The sequence below is a fragment of the Hypanus sabinus genome, chromosome 11 (assembly GCF_030144855.1).
Source record: "Hypanus sabinus isolate sHypSab1 chromosome 11, sHypSab1.hap1, whole genome shotgun sequence".
NCBI classification, from domain to species: Eukaryota; Metazoa; Chordata; class Chondrichthyes; order Myliobatiformes; family Dasyatidae; genus Hypanus; species Hypanus sabinus.
Genome location: NC_082716.1, coordinates 72,501,525 through 72,526,076, shown reverse-complemented (window position 1 = coordinate 72,526,076; position 24,552 = coordinate 72,501,525). Strand labels below are relative to the sequence as shown.

Here is a 24,552-nt window from a genome sequence, read left to right as displayed (position 1 = left end):
TCGAAATTATACATGAGGAAAGATTAAGCAGACTGAGCCCATACAGGCTCTAGTTTAGAAGAATGAATGTGATTTTTGAAAAAGTACAAAATTCTTATGGGAATTCACAGGGTAGGTTCAAGGATAATGCTCCTGACAAAGGTACTCCAGTGGCCATATCAGTATATGGGAACAGTCAGTCAGTACTGAGATAAGATATAACTATGCACAGATGGAAAATTCAATCATTATTTCTCTAATCAAGAAGGCTGTGAAACTCAGTCAGCAAATACGTTCAAGATGGTGTCTTGTTGATTTTTGGCTATTAAGGGCTATGAGGTTATTATGGGAAAGGGACATAGAGGTAAGAGATTATCCAATGGAATTAATAGACAGGAAATGATAAATAACTTAACCCTATTGTCATGTAATATCCATAAAGATCTACCAATAAAGCAATATATTAAAATAGTTCTTTGGTTCAAAGTCAAAATAAAAATCATTATTGCATTGTTAACTTGTGCAAATTATTTATAATTTAAAATAATTATGTAATTGCAATTCAATCGCTTGGATTACTTGTTTTTGACAAAATAGCAGTGGCCCCACTTCCAAATCCAGCATCGTTCTCATGCTCAGTAGCAACCTACTGATACACAATAGAACAGCACAAATCTAACTGTCATTGTCAGATACAACGGACAACCAACCAGTCAGTTTGGATTATACAGCTCATTTAAAAGTTAATCGTAAAAGTATTATTGTTCCACTGGATGATTAAAATATATTGTACTTACACCAAGCGAATACCACATCGAAGATCTACAGCGAGATTGGTGACCGCAAAATTAAATTCATGAAGGGGCATCTGACAATGACTGACTGTCAACCCCAGGAAACCAAGATGACGGCAAATGTCTCCTTCACCACTAAGAAAGTCTCTTGAGAAGGCAAGTAAAAGGTCTTTGCTTGCCTAAGCAAAAAAAAAAGATACAAGTTAAAGGAGCCTGGTAGTAAGCAAAATTACAATCGAATGCACCCTTATCCTTTATCCAGGGCACACACAACTGTAGGCCAAATACAATTTCACAGCTGCACTACAAATGCAAAATGTTTTCTAATACAATGTTCATTTTTAATTCAGAGGTACTGCCTATATTTCTGTTTTAACAAAAATCAATAAAATTGTAGAAACCAAATTAGACACGTTTACCAAATGAGTTTAATTGTCTTCAACAGATGCCACAGGTATACAGAAATCCCCAGTGCACAAAGCCAAAGAATGTATTTTAATTTATTCATTCCATGTTTGGTGTGCACAGACGCTCAAGACCCTTGTGCACAAAACCAATTTTTACAGCACTCAAGTAAATCTTACATCTCACATTTATTTCAAATCATTTTGGTTTGAACATCAGTCTAAATGGAAAATATAATATTATGCATAATCAGAAAGAAGATTTTAATAAATTGCTAATGACATTTCTAAAAACTGCAACTTCACATATAAAATGTTATGATCACAAGTTAACGTAATAAATGTTTTCATCTTAGTACTAGATTTGAAAACCGAACAGGTTAATTGAAAGCATTCTATCCCAATGACCTGCTTAAGAATTTAATAAAACAATGGAAGAGTGAAATGGTATCACACAGAATCATGGTCCTATCCATGTTCTAGACTAACTGTTCATCATTATAAAAGATAATTAATCTTCCACTACACGTATTGCCTTTATACTTGTTATTACAAAAGGAAATCTATGACAGAAGACATACCTGCCAGCATCTTACCTTAAATTCAGCATCTTTACAGAAAAGACATGGATCATGATCTATCATTCTGGATTGTTTGGCACAATCAAGAAACCAAACCAGAAGTAGGAATTTCTTCAGTGTGAACTGTGCCAAAACTTCCTGGTGCTCTAGAAAAGTCAAATCACAAAAGCTAGAGTATTTAAATTTATCCTTCAACTCACATTAATATCAAATCCAAAATTTGGATCATTGGAACAATTTTTTTCATTAGTTTGAAGAAGTGACGGGCTTGAAATGCATTACTGATTACAAGCTTCACATTTAAACAGTCGGGGCAAAAATTCATTCCTTGACTACCAGACGTAAGTGGGTACTAGATTATGGACTGCCCACTATATAACAAATACTCCAGTAACCAAAGATGAATTTCTACCTCCTGGTGTTATGTATCAGAACATTTTAGATAACTGCATAAACTGTACATAGAGAAAACACATCATCAGCTGATATAATTTCAGTTATACAATGCAATTTTAAAAAAAAAAATCCCTTAGCTGGGATTTATAGCACTCAAACTGGTCTAGCGGTATTAGCTTATGAAAGAGTGCCATGAAGTACATGTGACTACAACATCCAATACCAAACTATGTTAGCAAAGGGTCAAATCAAATAGATTTTCCACAATAATTTCTCTTATAGATTCCTAAAAGTAATGAATGATACAGATGACTGGCATTTTAAATGTAGTTTTTGGAAATCTGGATGGAACAACATTAAACAAAACTGACCAGGTTTGTATTCCAAAAATAGTGAAGTGATGAAAAGGATTTCAAATAAGAAATAAAACTTTACATGACGTTAAATAGCTAACAATTTTTTTTTTAAATCAGAGCATGGAGATGTAAGGAAATCATACAATTGCTTCAGGAAGTTCTCCAATAAAGACAAATCACAACTAATATTAGCACAGATAATGGCATTTCATCAAGCTTCTTCACTAGAGTCACTAATAATTGCATAATCGTTATTGTAACTGGAAGTTGCAAGTTAAAATCCTACTGCTTTGAGATTCAAATTTGTTTATAGTAAATCTGTACACTTGTGGTTAAGGCATGTCTTCATGTCTAGTCAAAAATTGTATCCAATTTTCTAAATTCTAATGGAGATCCTTTCATTTGTTTTAACTTTGACTTGCATACTCAATTCAAAGCTTGGACTGCAATCCATATATTGAAAGCAAAATTGCTTACCATCAGCATACAAATGTGGTACTGTTGGATGTCTATACACTGCAGCTATGTCAGAATTCCAAAGCAAACGATTTAAAATGAATCTGGCTAATCCATTAACATCGCTGTTGCTTTCCAATGGAATCATCTCACCAAAAACACACTAAAATGTAACAAAAGTTGAAAAATTTAAGCAAATACACTAAAATTCACTACAAATTAATAGAATTCACTATATTACAGTTAGTTTTGCTTACTATATGCTGTATATCAAACAGTATATTTAAAGAAGCAACATTACTTATTTTTTAGTTGCAACAAATAAAATCCTACCTCTAATCCAATTCGTAGCCATAGAGGATTATATGACAAAAGCCATTTGAGGATCTTCTGTCGATGTCCTATTGTGGATAAAAAGAAATTATCAGAACAGCAAATACCCACTCTTTATGTATTCAATACTAAAGATTCAAAGCAGAACTCAGTAGTAATTATAGTCAATTTGGTAAAATGGAATTTATGCTACGGTCCACACTAAAAAAAAGTTATGCTCAGTGTAAATTGAATATTCAGTTTAAAATAATTGAAATATAATTAAATCTAAATAGTGCAGAACTCATAGTGATAAAAGTGTTATCTTTTGTAAATATACTCACCCTGTGAAAAAGGATCTGATTTCCATTCAACATTACTAGTGATAAACAAGTGGTCTACCAACATCAGGTATAATGCCCTACTCCGTTTCTATAAATACTGAATACATTGAGGCACTCTGGAAATTCACTTCTGTTCTTTCAAGTCTGACAACTTTGAGAAACTGAAAACGTCTGGCTTCAATAAACATCGGAAAAATATTTCAGAATTGTCTGACACTTTGCAAGAGGGACAAGGAGAGAAAATATACCCAAGTACTTTTGACTGCAAGCAAAAGTTAGAGAACCAGCAAAACATTAACTAAATGTTTAATAGGATCTGCTAACTTCTTCAATATGGTGCAAGTTATGATGAGTACCAGATTTTAAATCATGGCATGTGGTAAATCAAGCAACACACACAAAATGCTGGTGGAACACAACAGGCCAGGCAGCATCTATAGGAAGAAGTACAGTCAACGTTTCGGGACAAGACTTCATCTGCAGATTTCCTCATGTATATGGTAAGCCACTTTATTTTAAGTGTACTGACACAGATAGATGGTAACTTTCTGAATAAAATATTTGCTTGAAAAGCTTCTTGCTAATCAAAGCTTCAAAAATCATTTATATCAGTGTACAAAAGGGCATAAAATTTTAACCAAGATTTGATTTTTCATCTGATTTCATGCATGTGTACAAATTATACAAGCAGCATTGAATCAGTACTGCAGTGTTTTATGATAGGGCTCAAGCAGTAATATGTTGGAACTACAGGTGGCCCCCGTTTTTCGAACATTAGCTTTACGACAGCTTGCTGTTATGAAGGACCTACATTAGTACCTGTTTTCGCTAACCAAAGAGGATTTTCGCTTTTACGAAAAAGACGCCCACTTTATACATGTGTTCACCCCAAGAAAGACTACCATGATCGTGAAGCATTGTGCGGGCAGTTGTGTACGTGCTTACGCTTGTAAGTACGTATGCGTGTACATGCCGATTTTTTTTCTCCAAATCAATTTCAGCTCGCTGTCTTCCCGACTCTGATAAGTGAAACTACACCGTACATACAAAACACAAAGGACACTGCAGATGCTGTGGTCAAATCAACAAGTACAAACAAGCTGGATGAACTCAGCAGGTTGGGCAACATTGTTGAGATGAGCAGTCAACGTTTCGGGCCGAGACCCTTCATCCTGACAAAGGGTCTCAGCCCAAGGCGTTGACTGCTCATTTCTATTCCCCAACTACTTCCACATTGCTCTGCTATTTGCAGTCCATGTGCTAATCCAAATCCAATCCTGAAAGCCTTAAATTCTGTTAATTTATAAATTACCAAGGCAATGTGTGGAAGGGTTTAACAGGAGAATTCAGTGAGGCTTAACAACAGAAAAGCCTAAAACCCAAGTGCCAAAAATTCACACCTCAGGCTCTCAGGACCTCGGAAAATAAACTGGAGAGGTCACATCTGGGTTGGACCGGCCACAACGTCTCGCAAGGGTAAGGGTGGTGCTTGTTTTTATTTAGGAGAGCTTAGAAACTCTCCCAGATAAAGGCAAACTTCAGAAGGAGAAAAATTTTAAGTCAGAAGAGAAAGAAGGAATAGAATAAAAACAGAGGAAAACAACATAAAGGCAAGTATGAACACTGGCACCTAAAAGCGTGACATAGATCTGAACGAGTGCAACTAAAAACACCAAAGACAGTAAATGTTGGCTGATTACCTACAGGGCCCCAAATAGAGATGTTGAGAAGGGAATTGAATTAAATAGATAAATGGAGATGCATACAATAAGTGTACAACTACAAACACAGGAAAATTGAAACTAAATTTGAAAGGATGCATGTGATTTTTTTTTAAACATATGTTTAGAGATTAATCAGAAAGCTATTTCTTACTGTGCCTTGTGCAATGAGAAAAGAATAATTAATTTTATTGTGCGTTTGATCATTTAGGGAAGTGTGAAAATAATATGACAGAAACCTTCAGTAACACGAGAATGTGAGCTAGTAGAAACTAGGGTCCCAAATCTGAACACAGGAAACAAGGTTGTGAAGTGGCATAAACTATGATAAACATTGTGTGTAACCAAATGGATTAACAGTGATTAGGAATGAATCAAGATGATTTAGTTGTGGCTTATGAAGGAAATTCGGTATAGTATTTTGTCTAAAGAGGAGGAATACAACATTACCAAAACAAAAGCAGCATGCCTGAGGATTGGGAACAGTTCAGAACTCAGAGACCATAGAGAAAAGATGATACGAGAATGAAAGCTTACTGGGAAGATAAATGAAGACTACAAAAGCTTTCTTAAACGTGAAGAAAAATTAGTCCATGAAGAAAACTGTAGGTTCAAAGTCAGAAATAGGACAGGTTACTATTGGGAACAAAGAAAGCACACTGTAAAGGAGGACAAAAATAACCTCACAGATATGTTCACGGATCAAAGGTTAAGTGAGAGGTAGAGTGAAGGAAATCATATACATCCAAGTACTGCAATGGAAAATAATGGATTTAAGGTTAACAAATCCACAGGCCCTATTAATCTACAACCTAGAGAACTAAAGAAAGTGACCCTAGAAATAGTAAATGCTTTTGTGGTCATCTTGCACAGTGTACTGAGATACTGGAACTATAGTTACAGATGGGAGGGATGACAATTATAATCCCAGTATTTTTAAAAAAGGAGAGGAAAAAAGGAATCCATTCTCACGAGGGTGAAAGGTGCTGGAATCTATTGTCAGAGAAATGCATTAACAGCACAATTGTATCACATCAATAGGACTGAACAAAATCAGCAGCAGCTTTTGAAAGGGAAAGCAAGCATATCCACTGCAGTTTGAGAATATAATTAATAGAAAGGGAGAATTACTAGATGAGATGCATTCTGATTTTCTGAAAGTTTTTTCTTAAATCTTGCAAAATTAAATCAAATGAAACTGAGGATAGTAAACCAGCATGAATTGAGAATTGACTGACGGCAGGAAACAATAGGAATAAATGGGTCTTTCTCAGGTGGCAGAGAGTAACAGTTCAGCTGAAAGGCCTTGACTCAAAACATTCAGTCTCCAAAGCCTGTGTTACTGAATTTCTCCAGCATGTTGTGTGTTGCTCCAGAGGGCAGGCTTAGTGGCCTCCTGTGTCTGTAAGAGCTAGTGCGGAACTACAGATGTACTGTAAGTACTCAAATGTCAATTGCTCACAATATACAGTGGTAATTTAGGTGCAGTGATTAAACACATCTCTACATTTACAGATGAACAAAGCTGGGATGAGAAAAGTAAGCTGGGGAACAAAACTTTCTGTGATTCTACCATTTCTTGTCATGCTAACAATTTTTATACCCTTATAATCTTCCAAGCACTATAATTCTGTCTTTGGAGCAAAGATGTTCCAGCATGATTTAGAAAAGTTGACTGAGTGGGAAAATGCTAGGCCATTGCAATTGAAACTTTAGTTTAAAAACAAAGATTTCTCATCTGAGTGGTGGCAGATTAGGAAAACATCAATTGCAATGAGACCCAGCTGGCATTGAACACTAGTTGTTAAGACCAACAGTTAGCAGGCATTTAAAAGGGCAAATGGAATTACTGGGCAATACTAATACTGCAAGACAACTTGAGTATCAGGAACAATAATGTCTTGCTGCAGTTGCACAGGGCTAAATGACAGCAAAAGGATGTTTTTGCCATGGTACAATAAAGATTTACCAGATTGATTACTGGGATGGAAGGACTGATACAGTTGGAATAAAAAAATCATAGGGTATCTCATAGATTATACAATTTTTTTTAACAAGATTAGAAAAACTAGTTCTCAAAGGATTTTCCCTATGGCTAAATATTCCAAAACCAAGGGATATGGAGTACACGATTTACAGCAGAAATTTTTTTTTTATCTCCCTGTTATCCCCCGGTGACTGTGCAATTCTTTTTCATCGAAAGATGTACGAGAAAATAAATAAACGTATTCAAAGTCAATATGTAAAAGGAATTAAGTGATAAAAGGAAAAGCTAGGAAAAGGGTACTGATCAGTCATACATTCAGTGGTAGAGCAGACACAAAAAGGGCCACATGATCCTGCTTTTATTTTCCATTTTTCCATGTAAAATAAATAGATATTTTCGTACTAAGGGAATCATAAAGTTAGTGCAAGTGGGAGAAGTAATGGATTGGCTCGGATCTTATCAAAGCACTAAGATATGAATGGCTTCCTACTTCTATTTAACCTCCTATTTGTTTGTGAACGAAATTCTACAGTAATTCAAATAAAGGATTGCTTTTGTAAAAAATAAACTGCAGAGCATAACAATGACCATTTGCTGCATTGAATAAGAATTAAATGCTTGCAAGGTTACCAAAGTCTTTCCAGAGGCATCGGTCTTTCCGTACAAGGAGATGTTTTGCTTCAATGGCTGCTTCCAGTTTCTGTATAACTTTGACCATGCTTTCAGATGTAAATAACCTGCAGGCTGCACGGCGGAGGCGATTGAGTTGACATTTTGCAGTATATGCTCTCAATGACATTTCTTCTTTAGTTGGTGCAGAAGAAACACTAATTTTGTGATGCTGAATCTCAGAACCAATAAACAATGTAGCAGTATTCACTGGAAAGTAGAGCCAAATATTTAGAAGTTAACACCATGATATGTAAAAATGCAGCAATTTTCTCCCACACTACTGTATGCGCTAGTACATTTCTTGCGTTTAATTGATTTTTAAAACCAATTCAAATCTGAAAATGTCAAGACTGAATGAATTACATGGCAATGTCGGTGAGTAAATGAAAATAATATGAGAGAACATACTAAAGGTAGTACCCAGTAAACATTGTAACGCACCTCTGGAAGACTCTGTGTTCACTGTAAAGTCATCAGGAGTAAGAATAAAATTTAACCACCACGTGAATCCTCTTTCCTGCTTCTCCTTCCATCGTTCATCATAAAACATATTTTTTGCAGCAAATGGTAATGGATGTCTTGGAATAACTGAAAAATGTAGGTAACCATATTAAACGCTTCCCAAGGAAACAAATCAGCCATTAATTACACATCTCAAAGGCATCCCCGTGTGGCCAACTAAAGATCTAATCAATAAAAGTGAATTTAGAGTGACATTAATATTAATGTATATTACGTACATTTGTAATTTAACCCTTTGCATACATTTGCTGATGATATTAAAGCTAACCCTGAGTGTGTCTTCTTCTGATTATTTCAGTGTTTTGCTTCAACGGGAGTTGTGGCTGATACATTGAAGAAAATATACATGAAGCTCATCTAATCCAATGGAATCATGACATGTAGCAATACAGGGCCAAACTTGTGAATGTTCAAAAACCTTTTACATTCCATGCATCAATTTTTTTCAGATGCACCGTACAACTCTTGTACCCCCATTCAAATCTTGTAAAAATATGTTAATATAGACATTTAGCATTTTTACATGATATATTGATTTAATATAAAACACATACTAAACATTATTTACCTTAATGAGACTTTTAACAAATATATTTTGTCTTCTTTTAATTTCTTCCTTTTTCTTAGTTCACATATTCTTTCTGTAACTCAGACCCAAGCACTAGCTTCAGTGTTCCTTTTATTTCAGTCTGATGTTGTGTTTTATAGTGTCTACTAAGATCATGTCTTCTATTATGTGAGAAAGTGTTCTCACATACAATGCACAACGGTTTGCCTGTCGGACCCGCTATAAATAAGAACTCATTTTCCCCACTGTTCATTGCACCACTTCTAATCATCCAATGCGCCACAGGTTGGCCGTCCTTACTTTATACTGTAGTTCAGTTAGCAAAGAATATATTCTTTATTTGCTATGCTTTTGGTGCCACTTTCAAAATTTCTACTGCATGGCACTAGTGATAAGTGCTCTAAATTAATGATCCCAGCTTTTAAAAGCAAGCAGCAAACCATTTCCATAGACTCCCTAAATCAAAATATAAACTTTGGATTATCTCCAAATTTTATCAATTGATTTTCTTAAATTATATTTTTCCAACAACTTCAACATTCCGGGCTCTAATGCCAATAGAAAGCCACTAATATGGCCCAAGCTCCAGCGACTTGACAGCTTCGAAGCCAATACTTCACATACACTACATACCTACTTGTCAATGCAAGCATATATCCACTTCAACCAAGTACTTTCACCACACCAGTCTTCGCAGCAGGTCAAAATCAAATTTTCCTAGCAAAACTTAAAAATTTAACATTTCTAAAACTAATCCTAAGTACAATAACTTTTAAAAATTAAAAGCTTTTGCATTATTACTTTGTATGTGTAAATTTCAAAAGAATCTGACAACTTTCAAGATAAAACATTTCCTCTGTCAACAATCAGAATGCAATAAAGTTTGTGTTCAATTTAAAACCTTATGCAAAATATGAAATAAACAGTTCTGCATATTGCAAGCTTGAACATTTCACTCACCAGTCTTCATCAATTTCCTAAAAGTTAACTGTGACTGTGCAACTCCAGGCATAAGTTTACCATTGTTCACTCGGACAGAGGAAATCTTGAGTTGAGAAACTGTAGAATTCACATGAAAAGAGCATATTACTACATACCCTCTTACAATGTGAATTAACTAATAGTGATGGGAGAGGTTGATCCATTTAGATATATGAATTTTACTGTGGAAGCTATCAGAAAGTTAATTTAATGCAGCACGTGTTACATAATTATATCACCAAATCAGCCTCGTAAATGATGGTAAAATTCAACACTATCTAATTGGGCTTAACTAATAAGTAACTTGATATTGTTGGGAATAATATGCTGGATATGGAAACCCATGAGGTAGTAGGTGAGGAATCCTACCCAACCTCCACCACTTTTCACAGAGATCTCTATACACGACCCCCTTGCCCACTTACCACTCCCTACAGATCTCCGTCAAGCAACCATGCCAATTGCTACACATGCCTCTACATTTCCTCTTTCATCACCATTCACTTTCCGAGACAGTCCTTCCAGTTGAGTCTGTCAAGGTCATTTATGTTATCCCATGCAGCCTCCTACATCAGTAAGACCCAACACATATTGGGGGGGGGGGGGGGGGGGGAGGGGAATCACTTTGCTAAGCCATTTTGCTCTGTTGTTTGCAACAACCAAAATCTCTGAGTAATCCAGTGACCACCCCATTTCAATTCCACTTCCCATTCCCTCCATTACTGGCACAAATAGGCTAAAAATGGTGAGAAGAGCAACATCCCATATTCTGTCTGGATCATCTCCAACCTGATGACATGAACGTCAATTTCAATAACTTCCAGTAACCACTCCCTTCTGCTCCCCCCCCCCACACAACTTTTTCACTCTCCCCCATTCTGGTGGCCCTCCCACTCCCCTTCTCCTCTCCACCCTCATGACATGCCCATCGAGGCTCTCTACCTCCCCACCATGGTCTTCTTCCCTTTACTCCATGGTCCAACGTCCTTTCCAAACAGATTTCTCCTCTTTCAGTCATTTTTCTCTTCTAGCATCACCTCCCGGCACATCATCCCTTCCATCACCCACCCAATTTCCCCAACCACCTGATCTCACCTGTGACCTGCTACCTTGTCCTCCTCCACCTACCTTCACCTTCTTAGTTTGGCTTCTACACCCTTCCTTTCCAGTCCTGATTAAAAATTTTCAGCCAAAATATTGACTTTTGTTTCTTTCCATGGATGCTGCCTGATCTGCTGAGTTCCACCTGCACTTTGTGTTCATTGCTTAAAATTCCCTTGTGTTTCAAACATCAACATCCTCATTATATGCTGGAACAAGCTAGAGTACATAAACTGCTGTTAAATTTATTAATCCATTGAATTCTCCAAATAAAAAAAAAAGCAAATACTTAAGCTCATACCAGATTTTCTTTTCTGGAGTCGTTTTCCACCTCCATTCAAGCTTCTTGAAGTGGTCTTCTTCACCACATTTAACTTTGGACTCAGTTGTTCAACACACTTAGACTTTCTTTTATTGGTATGAACACCTTTTTCACATGCATTGTTTGACAAATATTCTGAACTTTTTCTCTTTCTGCTTGGTAGGCTTGACCTGTTAGCAACTTTAGGACTTCTGTTTTCAGCTTTCGTCTCTACATCAATAATAGACCTTGACCGGAAACAAGAGTTGACTTCAACAGACTGATAGTTTGAAAGTTTAACTTTGCTCTCTAATCTGCGGTAACCTACAGATGTATTCTTGTTGTCCGTGGTAGTGAAGACTGGAAGCATCTTAATATGAGCAGTGGATTGATGTTCTTGTCCACAAGCCTGTGAATTCTCTGCAAGATCAGTCGTTTTAGAAAATACAAAAAAGGTTAATCTTGACTTTGCTGGCTTCAATTCTTCCACATTAATAACAGGTGATCCATGCTCTGACATAAACCTTGGGCTACTTTCTGTCGACAAAGAACTTCCAAATTTCAAATTTTCAATAGAGGAAGCTTCAACAGACATAGGGCAAGGCTGATTCATGGACATCTTTGCATCTTTCAGAAATTGATCTGGTGATAGCACAGCTGACTCAACAACTGATTCAGCATCTTCATCAGGGACATAACTGTCATTTACAAAAGAATCGGGGCTTAAAATCTGCCGTTTGTGAACAGGAGTTTGAGGAGCAGAAGCACAAAGAAAACTTAGTGGTGTTTTATTCAGTCCAGTCTTCAAAACTTCAGATGTACACAATTCATCAGTCTTTTCCTCATATTCTAGTCTCCCATCTTTATGTAATGGCATTCCTTTACCTTGATGGAAAGAGAAGGAACCAAATTTTTTAAGTGATTGTGGAGTACAATTTTCAAGCTCTCTTATTTGACCGGTAGGTAATATTGGTGATATGTGCTTCATATCAAAGCTAGCATAGTCCAAAGCATCCACGGGATGAAGGTGAGGAACTCTTTGGCCAACTGGTCTGAGATTTTCGCAAGGCTGAAGAGGACTTAAAGGGCGACTTCGACCCATTTTCTTAAACTCCTTCTTCTGCGGTATGATGATCGTCTTGCTGCCAATTGATACATTCCTCTTTTGTTTCAAGCAAACAGTATTTTCCGAAACCTTCTTGCCTTTAATTGATTCCCATAGGCTTCGCTATAGAAGTAAATTAAATATTTACATCTCAAGCAAGAATATATGGCTTTAAACTATTTTGGTCAGATATATTAAAAATTGATTAGAATTATGGATATTGTACACATAACCAAAGACATTTTAAAACTATGATAAATCTTTTTTGTAGTATATGAGCAGCACAGCACATCCATACCTACCTTGATGCCAGTCTAACCCATTGTGCCTGCCTGCATGCCATCTGTATCCCTTTCTTCTTTGCATGTCTAAATACCTCTCAAATATTGCTAATGTATCTGCTTCTACCATCTCCCCTGGCAGCATATACCAGGCACCTCCCACTCAGGCAGTTCCATTATGGGCAATAGCCTCCCCAGATTCAAGACCACCTTCAAAAGGTGATGCCTCAAAAAGGCAGCATTCATTATTAAGGTCACCCATCACCCAGGACATACCCTCTTCTCATTGCTACCATCAAGGTGGTGGTACAGGTCCTGAAGACACACACTCAAAATATCAGGAACAACTTCTTCCCTTCTCCTATCAGATTTCTGAATGGACAATGAACCCATGAACTTTACCTTTACTTTGCTGTCTTTTTGCACTGCTATTTTGCACTTACTATAATTTTGTTTTTTATTATGTATTGCATTGTACTGCTGCTGCAAAACAACAAATTTCATAACATTCGCCAGTGATATTAAACCTGATTCTGGTTCTTCCTTTGAATTTTCCTTCTCTCGTCTTAAACCCAAGCCCTTTAGAATTTGACATTTCCCCCTTTGGGGAAAATAATCTATCCTACCTACACCTCCTATAATTTTATTTCTACTAGGTTGCCCCTTAGCTTCTGACACTGTAGAGAAAATAATTCATTTTTTAGCCTATCAGTTCTGAAATCTAAAACACTTACATTGCTGCTTCGTGTCATGACTTTAAGTAGATTTTAACATCATTGCTTTTAGTCTTTTAATTTATGTGTCATTATCTATTGCAAAGAGATTGTATTAAACACTGTAGTTCAGCACATGACCTTACAAAATCACATGTCTAACAAGTAATCATAATTGGAACAAAGGCCAATTGGGAAAACAAATCAGACTGACTCGACAGTCAAAGTAGCATTTATTTCCACTGTGAAGTGCTTTTGAGAGTTGGTGGTGAAGCATATCAAGCCCTGCCCAAGGAGTGATTTAGATCCACTCCAATTTGCCTACCATCACAAGAGGTAAACATCTGCTGACATTTCACTGGCTCTCCACTCAGCTCTGGACAGTGCAGATACATATATCAGGATGCTCTTTATCAACTATAACTGGGCATTCAATACCATCATCCCCTCTAAACTGATCAATTAGCTTCAAAACATAGGTCACAATACTTCCTTGCGCATCTGGGTCCTCGATTTCCTCACTTACAGAACCCAGTCAATTCAGACTGGCAATAACATCTCCTCCACAATCACCATCAGCACAGGTGCACCAGAAGACCGTGTGCTTAGCCCCCTGCTCAACTCTCTTTAAACTTACGATTGTGAGGCTAAGCACAGCTCCAATGCCATACTTAAGATTGTTGATGACGCCACTGTTGTGAGCCAAAGCAAAGGTGATGACATATAGAAGGGAGATTGAGAATTTGTCTGAATGGTGCCACAACACCTCTCAGTCAATGTCGTCAAAACCAAAGAGCTCATTATTGACCACAAGAGGAGAAAACCAGAGGTCCATATTCTAGGCCTCATCAGTGGATCAGAGATGGAGAGACTTTAAATTTCTCAGTGTCAATGGCATTTAACTGCCATTACAAAGAAGACATGGCAGGGTCTCTACTTTCTTAAAAGTTTGTACAGATTCAGCATGTCAACCGAGAATTTGCCAGACTTCTGCAGATGCACAGTGGAGAGCATTCTGACTGGTTGTATCACAGCCTACAAAAAGTAGTGGATGCAGCCCAGTCCTTCACAGGTAAAGCAGCATGTGGACTTCCAACACTCAGACCATATATATATATATATACACACACACAACTATATATATATATATATATATATACACACACACAACTATATACATCTACAACTCATGCTTGGTATTTTTTCTTCTTTTATTTGCGCATTGGTTGTCCGCCTTTTATTTTGTGTCTGCCCATCGATTCTTTTGTTTCTCTCTATTTACTATGTATGCCCACAAATAAATGGTAGTATATAGACTTGGATAATAAAATTACTTAGAACCTTTGAAAGTACTTTGTTCATCACACTTGTTATGTTACTTTGTAAATTTGGCTAGTCATTTACACAAAAGAAACCAGGTCTTTTCAAATCAGTCAATTATGAAGTTTGAAATATCTGCAGATGTGGGCATTAATACATCCGAACTATCTTTTGGAATTGTTTCTGGACCAATCACAGCCAAAACAATATTCATGCAACAATAAAAACTTGTATTTGTGTGGTATTAACAAAGAAACGTGTTCTAAGGCATGTCTTAAGAGCATAATCTAACCAAATCTGACACCTGACCGTGAATTGAGAGAGCAGGCAAAAGACTGATTCAAAGGTCGGCAAGTTTCAAGTAAGTGAGAAAACAGAAGCAGAAGTTCCAAGTGAGTACAAGGACCATGAAACAAACGCTAAATCATTAGCACGCCCAAATAGTTGGGTAGCTGCTCATTGTTTTTCAATGAACTTCATTCATTTGAAAAATTCTTTGGGACGTACCGAGATTGTAATAAGAAAGACAAATGCAAATATTTCCATTCTGAGCCAACTTTCAGTTTTTATCTGAAATATTTGGAACAACTCAGAATTTGTCTGTCCTTTGGCTCTTTGTTCCTCACAGCAGAATTTACAATTACTGGCAGCTTACCATCAAAAAGACCATCTCAATTTAGTTACCAGTAGCAAGCCCTTGACAGCAAAAACTGTCTAGGGAAACAACATCCGACTTGAAAAGAAATTCAGAGGACAATGGTTGTTGATTCACCAGCAGAACGGAAGACAAGCTGTGGGTAAGATTGTTACAAGGGAATTATCGGCAAGACCAAGAGCTGCTTTGGTTGTAGTGTGCAGGAGGACACTGACATGAGCTGGAGTAAAGCGCCACTGAATGATAAGGAACACATACTGTAGATACCAGTTATGATTTTATCTGAAGCATTCAATTTTGAGATAAGAAAATAGGAAGTTATGGAGGAAGAAATGAATTGATAGAAAACTAACATTGACTTATTTGGGGGACATGGGAGAGCCCTGGGAGAAATAAAGTATTTGGCAAGAATCTGAAGTGTTAGGTGAAATCCACAGACATATAAATACAAAGGAAATGTAGGCTAAGACCAACTACAAATTTCCTAAAGTACAGCATGGGGGAACATATAGTCATATGGGCTTTCAAACAAAAACGGCATCATAATTTAGAATAATATCAGGTTTGCCTAACTGTAAGGAAAATCATAGATATTAATACTAGATATAAGTTAATACAAGACCCCAAAAAAATATATTTGAGTTGTAATAAGGAAAAATAATGAAGATGCTAAAGAATGCAATATTTTCACTACCTTGACTGTGAAAGACAAATTCTGACCTTTTTTTTGGGTGGGTCTTCTGCCTTGCCCAAAAGAATGCAGAGGACCTTCACACAACCAACGCTAAACGTCACTGTTTCTCGGACTCTTCCAGCTTCCACTGGCACCCAGGTTATGGAAAGATAATACCTTCCTGCTGGCTGTGAAAGTGAGCACACATTTTAAAAGACAAATTAACATTTTTAAAAATTGATTTCTGGCACAGTTGAGACATTTGGGATATCTATATTAATGTCAGATCTGCAATAACACATAGCGGACTGGATCATTCATCTCCAAGTCTAAACTTAATCCAAGATTGGGTGGAAACTTGGACCTTAATGAGATTTGGAAGGGTAAGTCTTTCAGGTCATTCTACCATTGGATTCCACAAGATTATTGTAAAGTTGGAGAAGAAACACCTTTTAGATCTAAGCCAAAACCACTCTTCATTTCCCTGTATACTTTCAACTTATTCTGATTATCAAGGCTATCAACTCCCCTTTGATTGTTTTTTGCGACTAACCTACACACAATTGTTAATTAACCAATTAACAAAAGGAAATGCTTTCTTGAAATTCAAGGTATAAATGGGATTGATCAACATTCCCCTCCAGTAGCACCTTCCAACAAGATTCTACCTTCAGGAGAGCCAAAAATATGATTGAGGAAAAAAAGAATACTTGGAGAGATGAGAACAATGAAGGCACATGAAATATCATTGGCTGATAAGGTTAATCAAGATCTCAAAGCATTTCATAAAGGAAAGAGAAGGGCCTATTTGGTGGTGTCAAAAGTTGCATGTCAGGTCTTACCTCTCAGCAATGTTTTCAAAGGAGAAGGGTATTGTGTGAATCCGTGAAATTCTAGAACCTGTGTCTACAATAATAGAACTAAACTGGTGATTAGGTTCTGACAAGTATTATGGGATGAAGTGTTCCAGTCACCATAGAAGAATGACAATACATCTTGATGGTTTGGGTGAGAGCCTTTCCGTACCATTAACCAAGGGGTCCGTGGACCCCAGGCTGGGAAACCCAGCTTTATACCCACCACAGTTAACCTTCTGTCTTGCCAGGGAAGTGCATGATATTGCAGCCTATTTTGTAGATTGAACAACGCATTGGTGACGGAGTGAGTAAACTTTGAGTGGTGGAAAGGACATCAATTAAGTGGCTCCCTTTAAGGTTCTTCTCTGGATTACTATCGTACAGATATTGGAAATGCTGTCGTTAGTAATTTCCACACCATACCTTCACATGGATAGTTTAATTTCGCATTAAAGGCATTTTACTTGTGGAATATTGAAACTAAGTTTAAAGGCAGATTTGGACAGGTGAGCGATGAGATGTCTCTGCAAAACCAGATGCGAAAGATGAGGGTACAAATTTCAGAGCTTGCTAACTCCAGGCATTACATCCGATTCCACATTTTAATTTGAAGATAATGACAATTGTAATGCAAAAAGCTCAAAGGATTATAGATCTGTACAGAGACGGCTGGGCCATGGCAGATTTGGTTAACCAACTCTTTGATGGATCATCACATAGCTGACGATGAGTGTGACTTGGTGCCATAGCACGGGCAGACCAATCAGGAACGCACTGGAGTATTACATCTAGACCAGCAAATAAGGATCTCTAAATCGAGGATGAGCTTGAAACGGCAGAAAATACTGTCGTCGGGATGGCTGGGCAAAGGACATTGCCAAAGAGGAGATAGCCAAACTTGGCAGCCGGGATATTTAGTCCAGAACCCCTCTCAGGGTGGACATGATGTAAACAAGCAGGGCTGTCTGAAGCTGGCCAGGGAGGGTGATGGAGAAGATAGCTCACACACATTACATTTTGGTAAAGATAATGTTGGCTTTGGAATTCCCGATTTTTAGATGGAGGAAATCTCCGCTCAACTTTCTATCACAACAAGTGACTGAATCAGGTATACGTAAAACGTTTAAAAGACGCTGAACGGGTATATGACTGGGAATGGTTTCGAGGGATATGCAACAAACTGGGGCAAATGGGACAAGTGCAGATGCACGGACCTATTGGATAGATTGCCCCTTTTCCGTGCTGTATGACTGGCTCACGTCCCCATCCTTACCTCGATCACAAACTCCCGTTCATTCACTGCAAACCCCTTGGAGCTGGGAAACTTGTCCACCGTCACCAGGACTGGTACACTCTCGGGATTTTCCACGGCCAACCGCTCGGTCTTGGCGTGACCTGTCCTCACCGTCTTGAAGCAGACGAATGGAGTGCGGGCAAAGTGAGTGAGTGTGAGGACGGGGACATCATCCCCCTCGTCGGGCCCGCGATAAGGCTGTCGTCTCGGCCCCCCTGCCCCCGCAACGGGACTCTGAAGAAGCGAATCCATCTGAGGCGGCCAGGGCTCCGCCACCAGCAGCTGCGCAAGGTCTCGCCTCAGCTCTCCGTTCAAACTTCCAGCCGCAGCCAATCGCCCGCCGCCATCAGACGCCCGGAAACAACAGCCAATGGCGACGAGGATCCTCCGAGGTACGTCACTCCCCCCCCAACGCGACCTCCAACAGCAGCGCCCAATCGGCACAGCGTATTCCACGGGCGACCAATCGCAGGCGACACATCCAAAATATTATTGTTCAAAATCTCAAGGCATCGAGTGGATTTAAACCTTGGCTCTGCGAAACCCTGGTGTTCGGCGGCGCAAGGGGGAGGGTCGCGCTGTCGGGTGTACGGAGGAAGCTGTGTCAGTTCTAATGAGATTCGATGGTGAATTTGGTGTTTTATTATTTTGAAGGGGAGCATTGTCCTAAAAGGTTAATCATCATCCCCAATAACAAGAACTAGTTTAGCCGAAAACACGCTGTCTGTACTGTTGTGCAATGAAATGCAAAAGACAAATGATGTGTGTTAGTTATCTTATTTTCAATGTACTACAGGCAAAGGTTAAATGGCACAGAACATGCTGGAAATGCGCTGCCTCAAGGAGAGCATCTGTCGACGGAGGAATGCAGTTTGAATCCGTACCATTTCACGTGTTTATTCGCTGACATAGGTGTCTCCGGTGATAGTGCTATACACACTCGAAAGTTGTACTAAACCGCTCCAGTTCATGCCTGTCGATAATGTCGACGCTACTGGGAAGTCCAAGCTGAAGAAATAATATATTTGTATTTAGATGGCGTTGGTAGACAGAATTAACTGCTGTTCCAGGAGATACGAGCTGCAATATTATACAGTGTAGGATCCTGTGAAAACTGCACAGGATTTTAAGAGCCCCACAACATGCAAAGATAAGATTTAACAAATGTAATTGTAATAATCCGGTTTGCAATACGAGTTCATCAAAACCCAGTCTTTCAAGCTGGTTGGTTTGGGTTTTTTTTTTAATTATTGCAGTGGCTTCGGCAAATATACCGTCGCACTCTCGCTTGGCCTTGTAAGTAATGGAAAGGGTTCACGAGGTAACACTGACTCTGGTCCCAGCAGCACAAGCTTTATGGAGCTGGTTCAGTTCAGTGAAATGGAAGGCTCTGGGACCCTGGTTGTAAGTGGCAAAAGTTCAAAGTAAATCTATCATCAGAGTTTATATACGTCACCAGATACAACCCCGAGATTCATTTTCTTGCGGGCGTACTCAATAAATCCATAATAGAATAATAACCATAATAGAGCCAATGAAAGACCGCACCAAACTGGGCGTTCAATCAGTCTTCAAGAGACACAAACTGTGCAAATACTAATCAAATAAATATATATCGAGAACACGAAAAGCAAAGAACTGGCGAGGGAACAGATCGTTTTGGAGGTATCTTATAATTTTGATTAATCCATGATAATTTACTCATTTATGAAAATAAAAATGGTAACTTATTAATGGCAAATAAAAACATCTGGGACCAAATTGAATGAGCCTTAAAGCAAACCGACCACAGAAATAAAAGTGCCAACTTGCATTCTGGGGTTTTGTCTATGGATATTTGGTACTTATTGTACAGAAAGAACTTGGTGAATGTTTTTCAAACAAATACAAATGACCGGAACAAATAATAAGCTTTTTATTGCATCCACTGATGAGAACATGGGATCAGCTTATATATTTTTTGAGTTCACCAGAAAATTCACTGTACCATTCACATTGTTTTTGAGTTACTGCTCACTGAATGCAGAGAAATAAGCATGAAATTAATTTTTCAGGCAAAAATGTCAATTATGGGTTAATAGACATATCCTTTCTCACTGCTGCCATCAGGAAGGATGCCTTATTCCCACACTCCCAGATTCAAGAAAAGTTCTGATGAAGCATCTCAGCCTAAAACGTCAACTGGTTAATTTTTCCATAGATGCTGAGTTCCTCCAGCATTTTGTGTGTGTTACGCTGGATTTCCACCACCTGCAGAGTTTCTTGTGTTCAGGAACAGTTATTACCCTTCAACCATCAGGCTCTTGAAACTGCATGGATGACTTGACTCACCTCAACTCTGAATTGATTCCACACGCTTTGAATTCCCTTTCAACAAGCCTACAACTCATGTTCTCAGCATTATTATTTTTATCTGCACATTTAGTCTTATTTTGCACATAGGTTGTTTATCAGTCTTCATGTATTTTTTCATTAACTCTATTGTATTTCTCTGTTCAACTGTGAATGTCTGCAAGAAAACAAATCTCAAGCTGATATATGGTGTACTTTGGCAATAAATTTATTTTTAACTTTGAAAGATAATAGTTATTATTGTGCTTTCAAGAGTCATGCTGATTTACAGAATTGTTCATATTCCCAGGATAAAAACTTTTCACAATTAATTACATTAATTGAAGTACCTATTTCCTGCAAAAGAAGTTATAACAATAAAAACTGGTAAATAATGTAACTGCAAGAGTTAGTATTTACTAAAACCTTTATTAAAATTAGCTATTTCCTTTCACAATAACTGTAATCATAGTTTGGTAAGGGTTTTATATTTCCCATTCCATCAGAGCATGAATAAATACTCCTTATCAGCCAAACTGAATTTCTGGTCTATACTGCAGCGGAGACTTATGTTATCTGGCCTTGAAGAAACAAGATGACACCAAGATGCCGATAATGTGGATTACAAAATTACAGACCCTCCTTTTAGTTAAAGTCTGTCCTGGCTCATCAGGTGTGCCGATTTTCATCAGGTGTTTCCATGGTGTGAAGCGACTGAGTACAGGACTCCCCTCCCCACCCCCCACCCCGGATAGGACGCCAGTCTATTGCGACGTTAACCCCCCAGCATTTTTCCATTACACATTTTCAGCTGGGTGGACTGGAGCAATGTGTGGTTAAGTGCCTTGCTCAAGGACACAACAAATTGTCTAGGCTGAGACTTGAACTCACGACCTTCAGACCGCTAGTCCAACGCCTTAACTACTTGGCCACGCGCCACCCTCCTTTCAGTATTTTCTTCCAGATTACAGGGGATCAATGAAATATTACACCAGTGTGAGATACTTGATGCAATACAATGTATGCTGACAAAAACTTATTCTCTTTACTTAAGCAATCTCCAGTATTCTCCATACTTGTAATGTTTTTTCTATCCAAATAAAGGCATCACTCAATTTTAAAACTCCTTTACTTTTCCCAGGATAAAGTAGTCCAAAAATTATTGGAAACGTATTAAATGCCTCTTGAATCAGAAATGGATTTATTCTCATTATCATGAAATTTGTTGTTTTGCAGCAGCAGTGCAGTGCAATACATAAAAATAAGTTACATAAGAAGAAGAAAAATAATATAAAGAGTGCAAAAATAAAACAAAATATTGAGGTAGTGTTCATGGTCCATGTTTATAGTGGAGGGGAAGGAGCTGTTCCTAAAAGATTGTGCATCCTGAGGTTCCGGTACCTCCATCTAGTGAGATTGCAACTGCAGTAGGCCTGTTGTGACGGTAGGCAAATCATAGCAGATCCAGGTCATTGCTCAGGCATGAGTTAAATCCAGTCATGACCAACTTCTCAAATCACTTCATCCCTGTAGAAGTGAGCACTACTGGGTGATAGTTGTTGAGGCAGCTCACCCTGTGCTTCTTAGGCATCAGTATGATTAATGCTGTTTTGAAGTAGGTGAGAACCTTCAACTGCAGCAATGAGAGTTTGAAGACATTCTTGAACACTTGAGTCAGTTGCTTCACACAGGTTTCTCAGTGCCCTGCCACATATGGGACCTGACACCTTTTGAGGGGTCACCCTCTTTCAAGATATTCTGATGTCAGCTTCTGAGACAAATGTCACAGTTTTGTCAAATGCTGCTCTTGCTTTCAAAGTGTGCATAAAAGGCACTGAGCTCATCTGGGAGTGAAGTGTTGCAGTCACTTAGGTTTTATCTCATAGGAAATAATGACATGTAAACCCTGCCACAGCTAATGTCTCTAACTTCACTTGGGATTGCATTTTTCATTCTTAGGTCATAACAAGACTTCCTGCAGAGTTCTGAAACACTGGTCTTGTCCCAGAGATCTAGTCCTGAGAGGACAGTGAATTTCCTGGATTACCCAGGATATAGGTCTGGTATATTCCCAAAGACACACAATCATCCACACAGGTCTCGGGGACAACTGTGGCATATTTATTCAGATCCGAAGATGAATTCCTGAATATCATCTAGTCCACTGATTCAAGGCAGCCCAGTAAAATGCTCCTCCATGTTCTTTAACCATACATACAGTACCTTTGCAGTCCTTAGTCTCTGCTGTATGCTACGAGTAGAAGTACAGGCCAGGTGATCAGACTTGGCAAGTGCGGTCATGGGATTGCAACAAATACTTCCTAACTCTTTATCAAATAATTCTCAGTGATCTAGATCTCTCATTCAGACAGATTTTTATCTTTACTAACTTTTATTTGGGATGACTGTGCTTTTAAGATATGTTAAGTACTGATACCCATATATTTTTGTTATGTATATAAAGCTTTGCAATGAATGATAAGCAGAAGCAGTAGAGGCCGACCCAGCCTAACTTATCCTGTATCTATCATCTACTGTTCCCAACTGATATCAACTTTTTTTTTAGCATCTTAGTACCTCTTTTACTTCCATCTTGAATATCCTCAGTAACTATATTTTCATATTTTCATCCCATTGTGGAAGAGGAGTCCAAGATTCACAATGCTTTAACTTAAAGAACTTCCCATCTGTTTTAAACAACCAATTTCATTCCTTAAAATTGTGCCCTTTTGTCAAAAGAGCATCTTGTCTACATTTAATTGTAAATCCCTCTCAGAATTTTCTATTTTAATGAGGCCATCTCTTATTCTTCCAGCGGTTAATGAATAGAAGCCTTACTCATTTGCTCTCTCTTCACAGGAAACCCCATAACCCCAGGAATGATTCAGTGAACAACTCCAAATCAAATACCTTTCAAGGTACAAAGACCAAAATCACACACAATGCTTGTTCCTTTTTTAGTGCAATAGGCAACAGCAGCAAGGCAACGTGCATGTTGTGTACAAAATAAATCTTCCCCTAAAAATAAACTACAGGCAATTTTTTGAATGTTCTGAATATTATATCAGGCTTTAGTTTGGCACAATCTTCATTTAAATTTGGCATAGTCTTATGGTAATGAATATCTCTGGTATTCTGAATCTCAGGTTTCCAGATGAATCAAAAATACAAAACATTTTCAGCTGTGTCAGATGATTTGACAAGATTTACAAAATAGAAAATAAATTTATTTCTATATCCAATCTATCACAATTCAGAAAATTTAGGAAGAGGAAACAATCAAAGTCAGACAGATCCCATTTTATATTAGGAAGCACTCTCCAAGGCATTTGTCTGATGTGTAGCATGAGGTTAGTGCAACGTCATTACAACTGGAGTTGGAGTTCAATCTTGGCATCCTCTGTAAGGAGTTTGTATGTCCTCCCTGTGGAATGTGTGTGTTTTCTCCAGGTGATCAGATTTTCTCCCACAATGAGTTTGCTGGTTAACTGATCATTGTAAATTGTCCCATGATTAGGCTAGGGTTAAGTTTGGGGTTACTGGCAACCCAGCTGAAAAGGCAAGAAGGACCTGTTCCATGCTATATCACTAAATAAACAAATTCATGTTCAAGAGATGGGACAGATATCAATTTTTCAATCAATGGAACCAAAGGGAACCTATCTTTATAACTGGACCTAATAGAATATTTCCACCTGTCAAAATAATTAAAACATCTACATGAAGCAGGTTGTCTTGGGTCCAAATTTTTTGTTAAACCTAATTTCTTATTGAAACACTTCTTCAAGAATCAGACATCCATCAGATATTTCAAGCTGCATGGTTAATTTAATAGCACAGAATATAAC

The 24,552-nt window shown here is 38.0% G+C and overlaps 1 protein-coding gene across 1 annotated transcript in view; it reads right to left on the bottom strand.

The window, feature by feature from the left end:
• Positions 1-18,648, bottom strand: part of aspm (assembly factor for spindle microtubules) — a 59,320-nt gene extending 40,672 nt beyond the window's left edge. Inside the window, exons 1-10 of the mRNA XM_059984710.1 lie at positions 18,353-18,648; positions 16,270-16,410; positions 11,476-12,703; positions 10,053-10,151; positions 8,444-8,590; positions 7,961-8,209; positions 3,300-3,367; positions 2,988-3,129; positions 1,774-1,904; positions 777-952 (exon numbers count right to left, since the gene is read on the bottom strand). Coding sequence (XP_059840693.1) covers positions 777-952; positions 1,774-1,904; positions 2,988-3,129; positions 3,300-3,367; positions 7,961-8,209; positions 8,444-8,590; positions 10,053-10,151; positions 11,476-12,703; positions 16,270-16,410; positions 18,353-18,625 — 2,654 coding nt within the window. The 5' untranslated portion in view covers positions 18,626-18,648. The remainder of the gene's footprint in view (positions 1-776; positions 953-1,773; positions 1,905-2,987; positions 3,130-3,299; positions 3,368-7,960; positions 8,210-8,443; positions 8,591-10,052; positions 10,152-11,475; positions 12,704-16,269; positions 16,411-18,352) is intronic.
• Positions 18,649-24,552: the final 5,904 nt, after the last annotated feature.